Source organism: Trachypithecus francoisi, unplaced genomic scaffold, assembly GCF_009764315.1.
Source record: "Trachypithecus francoisi isolate TF-2019V2 unplaced genomic scaffold, Tfra_2.0 Lachesis_group3, whole genome shotgun sequence".
In the NCBI taxonomy this organism is placed as follows: Eukaryota; Metazoa; Chordata; class Mammalia; order Primates; family Cercopithecidae; genus Trachypithecus; species Trachypithecus francoisi.
This window is the reverse complement of record NW_022681468.1, coordinates 118,012,108-118,026,271: the sequence shown is the minus strand read 5'-3', so window position 1 is coordinate 118,026,271 and position 14,164 is coordinate 118,012,108. Positions and strand designations below refer to the sequence as shown.

At 45.0% G+C, this 14,164-nt stretch overlaps 1 protein-coding gene across 2 annotated transcripts in view; it reads left to right on the top strand.

Annotated features, from left to right (window-relative positions):
- The window catches only part of THSD4 (thrombospondin type 1 domain containing 4), a 702,948-nt gene that overhangs the window by 130,522 nt on the left and 558,262 nt on the right, over positions 1-14,164 (top strand). For both annotated transcript variants that reach the window (XM_033189536.1, XM_033189537.1), the window contains one exon: positions 6,790-6,892. In XM_033189536.1, coding sequence (XP_033045427.1) covers positions 6,790-6,892 — 103 coding nt within the window. The remainder of the gene's footprint in view (positions 1-6,789; positions 6,893-14,164) is intronic.

Genomic DNA, 14,164 nt, shown 5'->3' with positions numbered 1-14,164 from the left:
CATTACTGTCAACACCTGACACGTGGAGCGCTGCAATGAATATTTGCCTTTGAATGGAATTTTACACCCTGCCTCAGCAGATAGCAGAGGGGAAGGAAGCCAGTCTTATTAGTGTGATACCGGAAATAGCCACTAGGAAATGTGTGCTCCCTGGGAGAGTAAGGTGGTTTGGTTTTTGATTTTTGGTTTTGGTTTTGCTTGAGACAGGGTCTCACCGTGTTGTCCAGGTTGGAGTGCAGCGGCATGATCATAGCTCACTACAGCCTCAAACTCCTGGATTCAAACAATCCTTCTGCCTCAGCCTACAGGCATGCACTACTATGCTCAGCTTATTTTTATTTTGTGTAGAGATGGGTTCTTGCTATGTTGCCCATGGTGGTCTTGAACTTCTGCACTCAAGCATGCTCCCAATTTAGCCTCCAAAAGTGCTGGGATCACAGGCATGGGCCACACTGCAGAGACTAACTTTTTTAACAAGTTTACATTTTGCCATGTGCTTCCTGATTAGTTAGGGAAAACGGAATTCTTTTTTAGGTCTTCTTACAGACATAGAGATATGTAAATAATATAAATAGGCAGTCATAAGTAAGCACTCTTGAGATAGGCCTAGATTTGAAGGGATCTTGGATATTTAAAAATCTAAGATTGGCCTGGGTGAATGGCTGGGCTTAGTGTCACATTAACATCCTTTGGGGCTTTGATGTAGGTATTGAATGAGAGGGAAACACCTCTCCCTAGGAGAACATTATGAACTTCCCTTGGATGGAAAAAAAAAAAAAGCGTTTGAGAATTAAGAAAATCTCAGATTAAAACAAAACAAAACAAACAAACAAAACATCCAAAGCCTTTACCCAACTCTTTGGACAAACCAGTTAATTCCCTAACTGGAAAATGTCTGTGGTGGAAGGTGTCAAAGGTTTTTGTGAGGTTGAGTTTGTTCTGTGTAATTTGAGAAAGGAGATATTAAATATATTTGAAAAATGTACAAGATAACCGGAGCTATTTCTCTATAGCTAGAAAACAAGCCCATTTTCCAGCTGTAGCTGAGAAAGGAAGGAAGGGCATGTTTGCTCAGAACACATAGTTTTCAGGCATGTACGGCTTCTGGAACTACTGGATTCTCCACAGTGGACATTTGGTGTCTCCACTTCAGCAAACATTTATTGAGCATTACAGAGAGCTGGAAACATTAATATATTACCACTTAAAAATCCCCATAAAACCCCCTGGGGATTGGGGCCTGGAAGGTGGTACAGGGCTTGTTATTCAATTGTGGTAGTTTAGACTTTGAGAAGCTAAATGTTTTTCCCAAGGTCACACAGCCACTTTCTCATGACAGTGCAGGGACATTTTCTAGATTTATTATTTTTTAAAGGTTTCATGACTGTGGTGACGTTAAATATATCACATGTTGCTATGGTAGCTGGTCTTTTGATTGAATTCATAGCAATGAAAAGGATAAAAAAAATTGCGTATCTGACGCAGGCAGACTTCAAGGTCATGTTCCTTGGCACGCTACATTGGAGATGATGCTGTTCATCTCCTGGGGAGATGACAGTAATTAATTACCAAAAGGTAAGTTTCTGATCACTGATGGTGGCCTCTTGAGCAGTGAAGTTGGGTACAGGCAGTTGTCATTTCAGATTAACCAGGGTCACTAGAAATGTAGCTGGAGTTTCCATAATACTATTTGTGACTCATAGCAACCCCAGGCAGTTGTCTAGATGGAACTTTGGATAGGGCTCATACTGCTTTATAAGGAGTCAGCTAATCATATTAAAGTACATCTTTATTTCTCTTCCATTAAAAGTCCAGTGGAAACATCCCTCCCTCTTTTGGGTGGGAGTCATTTGAAGGGAGGTTATCTCCTAGGGGCATTACTTGGCTCTAAATCTCCAGACTTTGTTAGTCTCATCCTGAATGAGCCTGATCTCTATCTACATGGCTTTTCCCCGTCTCAGTTTTCTGGCCTGAAGATTGCAAGAATCTCTGCCCATGGAAAGGATCCGCTAGCTATCTGCAAGAAACCTGTCCCCAGGGCCAGTTCACAGTGTAATGTACAGACGATTACTGATAAGGTGAAGGTGACTCAGTCCATGACATCAGGAAACAACCAATTTAAAACCTAACAATTTAAAACCTAAGAAGGGGTAAAAGGATCTGTAACCTGGAAGTTTTAACTTCAGAGAGTCTGTTAAAATGAGAGGAGATCGCATCCCGATAATAGTATGACAAGTACAAACAGATGTAATCTATAAAAGAGACATGAAACAGGATTTCCCAGGCCCTGCTTGGTTTTCCTTCTCACTCCACAGCTCCATGCTCCTTGTAGCAGAGGCCAGCCACTTCACCAGACCTTAGGGACTGCTTCCAGCTTTTGCCTTTAGCCCTATCCTGACAATAGACAAGACACAGTTATGGCTCTCTTGTCTGAGGACCCATCACAAATTAACTTTATTGTCTACACAGTCAAGGAGGGCACCGTGGCATAGTGGTTACTATGATGGATTCCAGATGCAAAGTGTCAGGGTTCAAATCTTGATTTCACCACTTACAAGCCCTGTGACCTAATGCTGCTCATTTAACTTTTTGTTGCCTTGGGTTCCTCGTCTGTAAAATGGGTATAATAGTTATTGTGAGGACTAAATGAGCTGAATATATGTAAATCACATAGTGGAATGTCTAACATTTAATAAATGCTCAATAAAAGTTAGGTATCATCATCATTATCATCATCAGTATCATCAGTCCAGGCTTCTGCCTTCCTTGCCTATACCATAATGCTGCCTCAATAACCCACTTCCACGTCCAGGCCCAAGAAGCCTTGCATTTCTCTGGCCACATCCCTCTGCCCTCCAGGCTTGCAGTTTGCCTGGCGTCATGTGAGTCCTTGCTGGAGTCACACACAGGGCCATGCCCATGCAGTTTGCCTGGCGTCATGTGCGTCCTTGCTGGAGTCACACACAGGGCCATGCCCGTCTACCAGGACACCTCGTTACCTCCTACTAGGCTCAGCTGACTCCTGGCAACTGCAGGTGGATCTGCTGACCATTGTGGCTCTGATGCCATGTTAAGCTCTTCTGCCTTAGATAGGAACCGGGCTATGCTTAGATGTGAATGACTTAATGGTGACCAAGGGACAGGATATCCTGAATGATCCACAGTAAGTTGGGTTGGCAAATGTGTATGGATGTGAGAGCACTGGGCATTAGTGGAATATTAAGCCATACCCTAAACTGGGCATTAGTGGAGTATTAAGCCATACCTTAAACTGCAAGGACATGCAAAGCTAGCTAAGGGCTAGTGTATTTGGAAGGGCACAATTCTGATACATTGTCACTTTTTTTTTTTTGAGACAGAGTCTTGCTTTGTCACCCAGGCTAGAGTGCAGAGGCACGATCTCAGCTCATTGCAACCTCTTCCTCACAGGTTTAAGTGATTCTCATGCCTCAGCCTCCCGAGTAGCTGGGATCACAGTTGCATGCCACCACACCCAGCTAATTTTTTGTACTTTTAGTAGAGACAGGGTTACACTATGTTGGCAGGCTGATCTCAAACTCCAGACCTCAAGTGATCTGCCTGCCTTGGCCTCCCAAAGTGCTAGGGGATTACAACCATGAGCCACTGCACCTGCCTGGCCAGTTGTCGCTTTTATTACATAAATATTACATGTTTATTGCAGAAAAAAATAAATAAAACAAATAGACTAACAATTAATTATAAATTAACAACATCTATAATGTCACCTTCCAGAAATAACACTTTTAACCTCTCTCTATGTATGTACACACACACTCCACACACATAGTCTTTTTAACACTGATAACTTAATGGATTGTGGACTGCTTTCTCAGTCATGAAATAGACATTTATGTTATCAAGTACTGAGCAATTCTAGATAATTCTGAATGTGCATTGGTTTGTGGTCTAGCCTATTAGCCGTTTTACTCATTTTTTTTTTTTGAGACGGAGTCTCGCTCTGTCGCCCAGGCTGGAGTGCAGTGGCCGGATCTCAGCTCACTGCAAGCTCCGCCTCCCGGGTTCACGCCATTCTCCTGCCTCAGCCTCCCGAGTAGCTGGGACTACAGGCGCCCGCCACCTCGCCCGGCTAGTTTTTTTTGTATTTTTTAGTAGAGACAGGGTTTCACCGTGTTAGCCAGGATGGTCTCGATCTCCTGACCTTGTGATCCGCCCGTCTCGGCCTCCCAAAGTGCTGGGATTACAGGCTTGAGCCACCGCGCCCGGCCCGTTTTACTCATTGAGAGAGAGAGGTTAAGCAGACTGTCTAAGTCTTTGTAGTCTACAGCTTCCAGTTCTAGTAACTGCCACCAGGTTAATGAAGGGTGGCTTCTAGCTGCAGCCTCGTTGTGGAGGACCTTGGCTTTACTTAGGTGTAGTTATTTGAGGAACAGGACCTTCAGCCGCTTGTGCTGGTCTGTTTCTGTTATGAAGACCTGCAGCCCAGCAGCTGATCTCTAGTTCTGATTATGGACAGAGTGGGCCATCAGCGCTCTGGGCTCTGCTTCTGTGTCACTGTGGAGCCTTTGGCAAGGCTTGCCACATCTCCAGGTCTCAGTTCCCTCATCTGTAAATGAAAGGGGTTGGATTTGATTTTTTCTTTTGCTCTAGCACTCTGTGATTCTGTGTTAAGTAGTTTGGAGTGAGTGAGATGGGGCTTGGGCGTGACTCTTCATCGCTGCTGCACAGGTTAGGATGCACAGGCTGCACCAGAATCACCCAAGGAGCACTTCAAGCATATATTCCTGGGCTCTTTTCCCCACTCTCCTGCCAGAGTGAGGCTTGAGAATCTGCATTTTTAACAAACTCCTTAAGGTTTCTTTCTCGAAGCTGTACTTGGGGACTGCTACAGGGAAGGTGGCCTCTCCAAGTCACCCAGCTGTTCACATCCTACTCGAACTTTGGCTCAGGCCAAAGGGCTGTGAAAAGCATCTTAGTTAACTCAAAACCCTTCATGGAGACAGCTGGTGTTGCTGGAAGCTTACATGGGCCCAGCTTCAGGGTTGCCAGCAGGTTGGCTTCCAGAGCCCTAGGAGACAGGCTTCCGCGGCCTGTCTGACCCTCACTGATTGTCAGAGCTCAGCCCACCCTGCGTGTTCACCCTGCCTGTTTTTTCCTACCAGTTTCCATCATGTTCTGCTTTAGAGGGCTTCTTGCTCCATATGGTTCGGCTCAGACCACAGCAGGGTAATGGCCACGCTGCACGTTTGTACCAGCAGCCTCCCCAGCTGCGACTGTCCTTAGTCAAACAGGAGATGTTTACCCTCACACCTATTTTCAGTCCTTCCTCTGGTCCCTCATCTTCCAGGAGACCTAATATTTCTGATACATACAGTAGATTTCTCTACAAATCCTTGAAGACTTTGAACTATCCTATTAGCAGTTTATTCCAGAGACTTCTTCTACACAGTACTGTTTGATGTTTCAGGGGCCAGGCTTCTTTTCCTTCTGATTATTCACACACACACACTCTCTTAGAGTATAGTTTGGGTTCAACAAAGCTAGATCATACTTTATCCACAATATGAATTAGAGATTCTGATCTTATTATTTTCTGTCTCATACTTATTTACTCTATACCACACTTTGCTCATATTTACCATTTATAAATGAGGAAGAAAAAAGCCAGAGGGAGCAGTATGTTTTCCTTGAGTAGTCTAGTGCATCAGAATCACCTGGATAAACTTGATAAAATACAGATCTCTGGATTTCATCCCAGATTTACTGAATAATAATCCTTCATGGAGGGATCCAGAAGTTTGCATTTCCCAAAGGATCTCTGGGTGATTGTTTTGCACGCAGAAGGTCGGAAATTCCTGCTTTAGGTGGGACAGAATTTAAACTAGAATTTAGAGAAGATGGGGAGGACAATGAGAGACAGCCTGGTGGGAACCAGGCTGCTTGCATTTAAATCCAGGCCCCACACCTCACTGGCTGTGTGACTCCTCCATGCCTCAGTTTGCTCTCATGAAAAATCTGTAAAACTACAGTGTTTACCTCATTGGTTGTTGTGAAGATTAAATGAGTTCGTATGTGGAACATGTTTGAAGTAGTGCCTGGCAAAGGTAAGGGCTCTGAACGTGTCTGCTGTGACTACTATTCCATGCAAGGGGAATGGCATGAACAAAGTCAAACAGAAGCAGATGGCCTCTTTGAGAGAATGGAGTAGACTGACTTGTCAGGAGTAGAAGGTTTAGATCAGTGGTTTTCAAATTACAGTGTGCAAAAAAATAATCTGGGGAGCTTGTTAAAAATTTCTTGCCCCTATAACGATTGAGTTGGCATACGTGAAACCTGGGGATCTGCATTTAAACTTTTTCATGCAGGTTATGAGCAAATGATCAGAAACTCAGTAGTTTAGGTAGAAGAGGGCTGGTATTTAAAGTTGGAAATGGGCCGGGCACGATGGCTTACGCCTGTAATCCCAGCACTTTGGGAGGCTGAGGTGGGTGGATCACCTGAGGTCAGGAGTTCAAAACCAGCCTGACCAACATAGTGAAAGCCCATCTCTACAAAAAATACAAATATTAGCCAGGTATGGTGGTGGGTGCCTGTAATTCCAGCTACGTGGGAGGCTGAGGCAGGAGAATCACTTGAACCTGGGAGGTGGAGTTTGCAGTGAGTCGAGATTGGGCCACTGCACCCCCCAAAATAAATAAGAATAAAAATAAAAAATAAATAAAGTTGGAAAGGTATCCAGAGTTTGGAGATGTATCCTGGAGCTATGAACAGTATGGACACTAATTGCATATTTAATATCTGCTTTATTAGGTATGTCCAGAAAGCAGTAGAAGTATCCGGGAGGTACAGTGTGCATCCTACAACAACAAGCCATTCATGGGCCGGTTTTATGAATGGGAACCATTTGCAGAAGGTAAGAATAGACCCAGCCCTGTCCATAGAAGTTACTTTAGTCTATTTTCCATTCTTGCTGACTTCTGATTGATGTTGGAGGTATTGGTGTGATCCTGGCTGGGGTGTCAGTAGGGGACAAAGTGTGACTCCAGGGCAAAGAGAAGCCTGCACAGGTCGTTACCAAAGGTAGCAAAGCTCAGGTGACACCTGGACCATCTTCAGCATGAGTCAGATGGGTGAGGCGTTGATGGAAACAAGCAACATCCAAGGATGGCAGGGTGAGGGGGTCAGAACAGGGTTCAAGGAGTCAGTTGGAGAAGAGGTTCAAACATAAGGTTGTGAGCTGTGAGTGCAGATGGAGTTTCCCTTTCCTTGGTTACTGCTACAAGGGCTGATATGGGAGCTTAAGAGAACATGTGGGGTTGTACATTTGTATGTTTCTCTCCTCTAGGGGGCCTCACATATTGATTCCAAAGATAATAGTAGGCAGGCATTGCTGTGAGTCCAAGATCCCCGTCATTTCCAAATAACAGAAGATCCAAAGTTGGTAGAGCAAGTTGATCCCACTGCGTGCTGGAGTCACTTTTCTTTGTTGAAATTCAGATGATAACATGGCTTGTGGACTGAGAAGTGTTAACATTCTGAGATATTTCTTCCCACTCATGGAGAAAGTGGGCTCAGAAGAGGTGTTGGGTCAAGCAGAACTTGTGGGGGTTCGATGCTTACAGCCAAGTTGGCTGGAGAGGGAGTCCAGCTGCCTTCAGGGCCCAGTGGGAGAGCTCTGCACAGCCAGCCCTACTCAGCCTCAGCCTGAGGCAGTGGCTGGGACAGCTAAGGTTGGCCAAGACCCAGAGTATGGAGCACTGCACTATGTCCAGGATCTGGAGAAATTGCCTTGGAAGAGAGATTGATAGTGAGTTGTGATGATTTCTTTTTTTTTTTTTTTTTTTTGAGGCGGAGTCTCGCTCTGTCGCCCGGACTGGAGTGCAGTGGCCGGATCTCAGCTCACTGCAAGCTCCGCCTCCCGGGTTTACGCCATTCTCCTGCCTCAGCCTCCCGAGTAGCTGGGACTACAGGCGCCCGCCACCTCGCCCGGCTAGTTTTTGTATTTTTAGTAGAGACGGGGTTTCACTGTGTTAGCCAGGATGGTCTCGATCTCCTGACCTCGTGATCCGCCCGTCTCGGCCTCCCAAAGTGCTGGGATTACAGGCTTGAGCCACCGCGCCCGGCCGTGATGATTTCATTGCAGAATCAATGCCTGGGGAAGCCAAACTCTGCAAGGTGGTTCTATACTTAGGTAGAAGCCCTTGGGGAGGAGGGAAGTGGATTAGTATCTGACTGCTCTGAAATTGGATGCCAAATTGTGCAGCATTCTCAGTGACTCCGTGGCTTCTGTTAGATTCTCAGAGTGGTCCCATGTTAAGAACTAACTTGACTAAAAAATTGAGACTATCAAATTCAAGCAGGAAGGATATACAGAGGAAACATAGAACTAGCTGAATGCAAATACATGGGGTGGGGAACAGGGTGAAGCGTGAGCAAAAGAAGGATGCCAAAGTGAAGTTTTGATTTGATTCTGTAAATAGAGCTTGGTTCTGACCCGTTTCATTTTGAAGAGCATTATGTTAAATTTAAGGTGGTATCCTGATTTGAATCCTGAAACAGAAAAACGGCATTGTTGGAAAACCTGGTGAAATAGGCATAAAGTGTATAGTTTAGTTAATAGCATTGTACCAGAGTTAATGTCTTAGTTTTTATGAATGGTTTGTTTTTTGTTTTTGTTTTGTTTTTGAGATGGGGTCTTGTACTGTCGCCCAGGCTAGAGTGAGGTGGCACAATCTCAGGCCACTGCAACCTCCGCCTCCTGGGTTCAAGCGATTCTCCTGCCTTAGCCTCCTGAGTAGCTGGGATTACAGGTGTGCACCATTACGCCTGGCTAATTTTTGTATTTTTAGTAGAGATGGGGTCTTGCCATGTTGGCCAGTCTAGCCTCAAACTCCTGACCTCAAGTGATTCACCCACCTCAGCCTCCCAAAGTACTGGGATTACAGACGTGAGACACCGTACCCAGCCTATAAATGGTTTTGCAACATGTTAACGTTAGGCGAAGCTGGGTAAAGGGTATACAGGAACTTTTGTACTATCTTTGTAACTTTCCTATAAATCTAAAATGATTTCAAAATAAAATTTATTAAAGGCATTGTACTCCCAATTAGTTATGTCTTACATGCATTCTGGTGAAGACAAAGTGTAAAACTCACTTAATATGGGTGAGGAAGAATGCACTGGGTTAAATACTGCCTCTGCTCACCACCCAAATTAGTATTCTTCCTGGAACCTTAGAATGTGACCTTATTTGGAAATAGAGTCAGTGCAGATGTAATCAGTTATGTTGAGTTCATATTGGAGTAGGGTGGGCTCTTAATCTAGAAAGACTGGTGTTCTGATAAGAAGAGGAGAAAGTTGGGAGGCCAAGGCGGGTGGATCACCTGAGGTCAGGAGTTCGAGACCAGACTGACCAACATGGAGAATCCCTCTCTCTACTAAAAAATACAAAATTAGCTGGGTGTGGTGGCGCATGCCTGTAATCCCAGCTACTCAGGAGGCTGAGGCAGGAGAATCACTTGAACCTGGGAAGTGGAGGTTGCGGTGAGCTGAGATCGTGCCATTGCACTGCAGCCTGAGCAACAAGAGTGCAACTCTGTCTCAAAAACAAAAACAAAAACAAAAACAAAAACAAAAGAAGAGGAGAAAGGACACAGGCATACAGGGAGGATGCCAAGTGATGATGAAGACAGAGATTGGAGTGATGCTTCTACAAGGTAACACCAGGGATTGCTGGCAGCCAGCAAGAGCTAGGAAGAGACAAGGAAGCATCCTTGCCTAGAGCCTTCAAAGTGGGCATGGCCCTGCCAACACCGTGATTTTCGACTCTCAGCCTCTAGAACTGTGAGAATAAATTTCTCTTGTCTGCAGTCATCAAGTTTATGGTATTTTGTCATACAGCTCTAGGAAACTAATACAAAGAGGGAGGAACAAGGTTCTGGATTGATTGAGATCTACTCACTAGAGTAGATCCAGAAGTGAATTTGCTCCGACCCATAGTAGCAGATGCCTTAGAGAAGTGAGGCACATATCCAAAGTGAGCAGCTGCCTCAACTGCCTCGCAGATGTAGGTCTGTCCAGCGCAGTGGTTCTCAGCTCTCGTTGCTCATTAGAATCACTGAGGAGCCTCCTAGAAACACTGATGCCTAGACCTCTCCCCAGAGATTGTGATTTAATTGGTCTGGGGTGCAGCCTGGACATCAGGATTTTTTAAAGATCCCAGGTGATTCTTATGGGTAGCTAGGGTAGAGAACCTCTAATCCAAGAGGGGATGACTCTAGCCTACATCGAAGGACAGAATCATGGATATTTGATAAATCATGAAATACATTCTTGTGTCAGAACAACAATGCTTTTCAGTGAACATTTAGATAAGAAGTGACCCCATCTTTTGTCTGAGCTGCACCCTTGCTTTATGGCTGGCTGTGGATAATAGCTGCTTTATTGTGATTACCTGGGGGGAAAGATGAATTCCACACTACACTGAGTAGTGTGCATTCTGTTATTTCACCAGGAGCAGAAGCTGCCGTGCCAAGGCCGGGCGCAGTGGCTCAAGCCTGTAATCCCAGCACTTTGGGAGGCCGAGATGGGCAGATCACAAGGTCAGGAGATCGAGACCATCCTGGCTAACACGGTGAAACCCCATCTCTACTAAAAATACAAAAACTAGCCAGGCGAGGTGGCGGGCGCCTGTAGTCCCAGCTACTGGGGAGGCTGAGGCAGGAGAATGGCGTAAACCTGGGAGGCGGAGCTTGTAGTGAGCTGAGATCCGGCCACTGCACTCCAGCCTGGGCGACAGAGCAAAACTCCGTCTCAAAAAAAAAAAAAAAAGCTGCAGTGCCAGACCTTTTCTGTATGGTCTGAGGTGGCCATCAGCCAGCTGTTGTTGTCTAAGACCTTGAGGTCTGGTAGATGCAGGTCTTATATTGATAGCCCTATGCAGACCACAAAGAAAACTTTGCTAATGTTTTCGTGTATTTCATGTGGATGCCTGCTATTGTCTGGCTCATGTATGAATCTACTTTTTCTGTCATTTTTTCCCCTCTGATTTGTGCTAGACTTTAAGTATGAGACCTAAAAGAACTTGTTTTTTGAACATTTGATTTAACTGATTCTTTGGAAAATTTCAAACATAGGTAAAGTAGGGAGAATAGTATAATAGTGTGATAAGCTCCTACGTACCCACTTAATTCCATTAGTTATCAGCACATAACCAATCTTTTTCACAAATATTTCCATCCTCTCTCTCTTCCACCCAGATTATGGGAAACTACTTGAATTCACATTACAGAGCATTATTCATTGGTGGATATATTAATTGGAACTCTTGGTTGTAAGTGACAGAAACCCAAACTAAATACATTTTGATCAGAAAGGTATTTTGTTGGTCATGTTACTGGGAAATGCAAGAGGTGTCCTGGGATTCAGATGTGGCTGCATTCCATGGAATCGGTAACATTAGGACCCTGCCTTTCTCATCTTTCTCCATCTCTAGGTTCTGTTTACTTCGTCTCGGGCAGGCGAGCAGGCTTACCGTGGGTTTGAACTTGCAATCATAGTGGGAGGGACTTTCTCACCTGGTCTTGTGGGCTGAATTGTACCCCCCAAAAAGATTTATTAAAGGTACCCCTAGGCCAGGTGCGGTGGCTCATGCCTGTAATCCCAGCACTTTGGGAGGCCGAGGCGGGTTGATCACCTGAGGTTGGGAGTTCGTGACCAGCCTGAACACCATGGTGAAACCCCATCTCTACTAAAAATACAAAAAATTACCCGGATGTGGTGGCACATGCCTGTAATCCCAGCTACTCAGGAGGCTGAGGCAGGAGAATCACTTGAACCCAGGAGGCAGAGGTTGTGGTGAGCCGAGATTGTGCCATTGCGCTCCAGCCTAGGCAACAAGAGCAAACCTCCGTCTCAAAAAAAGAAAGGGTCCCCCTGGTACCTGTGATGTAACCTTCTTTTGGAAAGAGGGTCTTTGCAGATCTAATTAAGATGTAAGTTTAGAAGAGGTCACAGTGGAGTAGAATAGGCCTTAATCCATTGTGACTGGGGACCCACACAGAGAACACCATGGGAAGACGCAGACGGGGAAGACAGCCCATGTGAAGGCAGAGGCAGACATGGGAGTGATGCAGCTATGAGCCAAAGAACACCAAGAATTGCCAGCACCTTCCAGAAACCAGGAAGATGCGTGGAAGGATCCTTCCTCCAGAGACTTTGGAGGAAGAGTGACCCTACCAACACATTGGTTTTGGATTTCTAGCCTCCAGAACTGTGAGAGAATACATTTCTCTTGTTTGTGTTCAACAGGACGCCAACCAGTTTGTGTGATATGTTACATCAGTCCTAGGAAACTAATATACCTAGTGACTGTTCCAATCCCAGACAAACTGTACCATGGTCTTGTTTAGATCCTGTTCCCATCCCTGGAACCTAGTTTGGGGGATGGGGTACTTGGGTTAGCACAGGTCATGTGACCAACCCTGTGGTGGAGGACCCACATCACATGAAGGGGAGATAGGGAAGTGGGGATTGAGACAGACAGGAAAACATTCTTCTACCAAAATCAGTGCATACTACTTTACTGGAAGCCACTGAGACGTTGAATCAACTAATTACCATCCTAATGTGGATTAATCAGCTATTCTTTACAAAGTGTTACTAGAAAATAATGCAGTCTTTTAAAATAGTCACTGACATTGATATTTTTCACATGCCTAGAAGGAGAGAGGAAGCCTATGGTCACTGAAGTTGAGTTTACTTTGGCTTTGTTTAAATAATTCTTTTTGCTGCTAAGATTGTTTTCTTGATTTTATCCTTCCTCCTCTTAGATGGCTCCCAGGCTGACCGGCGGGAGGAAGACACTGCTAATATTTCTGCAGGGTGTTCATGCTTTACGGCTGGATTTTGCGTCGGGCTCTTGGTTTTGTTTGGATGTCTACTGCTATTCACATGTGCCTACTTAGGGAAACAGCTGCACTCATTCAGTGCAATGCCACATAGAATAGTAAAAGCAGAGTCTACTCTCTGATAAACACATTAATTTTACCAGATGTTCCTCTTAAGCCTTTAATTGCATTTCCTGGATTTGGTGACCTATCCTTAGATAATGCCTCCAGGAATTTTTCTCATAGCCCAGGACCTATTACTGTAAAGATGGCAAAAGTGGAATTAGGGTGCCTGTGCATCCCAGTTCACCCAGGACAGTGATAATTTATGCCTGTTGTCCCAGTCCCCTTTCACTCTTTGTCTTGGACAGCAAATATATATATGTGTGTGTGTGTGTGTGTATGTGTGTGTTTGTGTGTGTATAGCCATTCCACCTAGCATCGGCAGTTTCATAGGAAGCCACTTGTTTAGGTGCTGAGATTGGAGAAAATTCTACCTGTTTTCATGCCAAGGGTAATGGGGCTGGACACCATGAGACTGGAGTTTTGCTGGGTTGCTATAGGCTGTAGGGCATCAGGTATCAGTGTTAATCCTTAAAACTGATAGGTGGCAGCTTTATTTTGGGTAGCTTGAGTGCACTGTGTGTCCCCGAGAGCTGAACTAAAGAGAGTGGCAATTGAAAAGCCAGAGGGGAGGCTGAGTCAGAAAGTGAAGGGCGCCAACTGGTGACATGAACAGAGTGATTGTATCTGTCAGCAGTGGCTGGCTTATGTTACAGTAACAACCCCCAAATCCAAATGACTTAACGTGACAAAAGCTTGCCTCCTGTTCACCTTCCATGTGTAAGGATGGGTATATTTTGCTTACCTGGGGACCCAGGCTGGTAGAAGCTGTATCTCAACTCATGCTTTCACTGAGGTAGGGAAAGGGAACAAGTGACCCAGGCTCAAGTTCTTTGTTTGTTTGTTTGTTTTCTAAGTTTTATTTTAAGTTCAGGGGTACACGTGCAGGATGTGCAGGTTTATTACATAGGCAAATGTGTCCTGGGGGGTTGTTGTACAGATTATTTCATCACCCAGTTATTGAGCCTAGTATCCATTAGTTACTTTTCCCGATCTTCTCCCTCCTCCCAGTCTCTGTCCTCTGATAGGCTCCAGTGTGTGTTGTTCCCCTCTCTGTGTCCATGTGTTCTCCTCATTTAGCTCCCACTTATAAGTGAGAATATGCAGTATTTGGTTTTCTGTTCCTGAATTAGTTTGCTAGGGATAATGGCCTCCACCTCTATCCATGTCCCTGC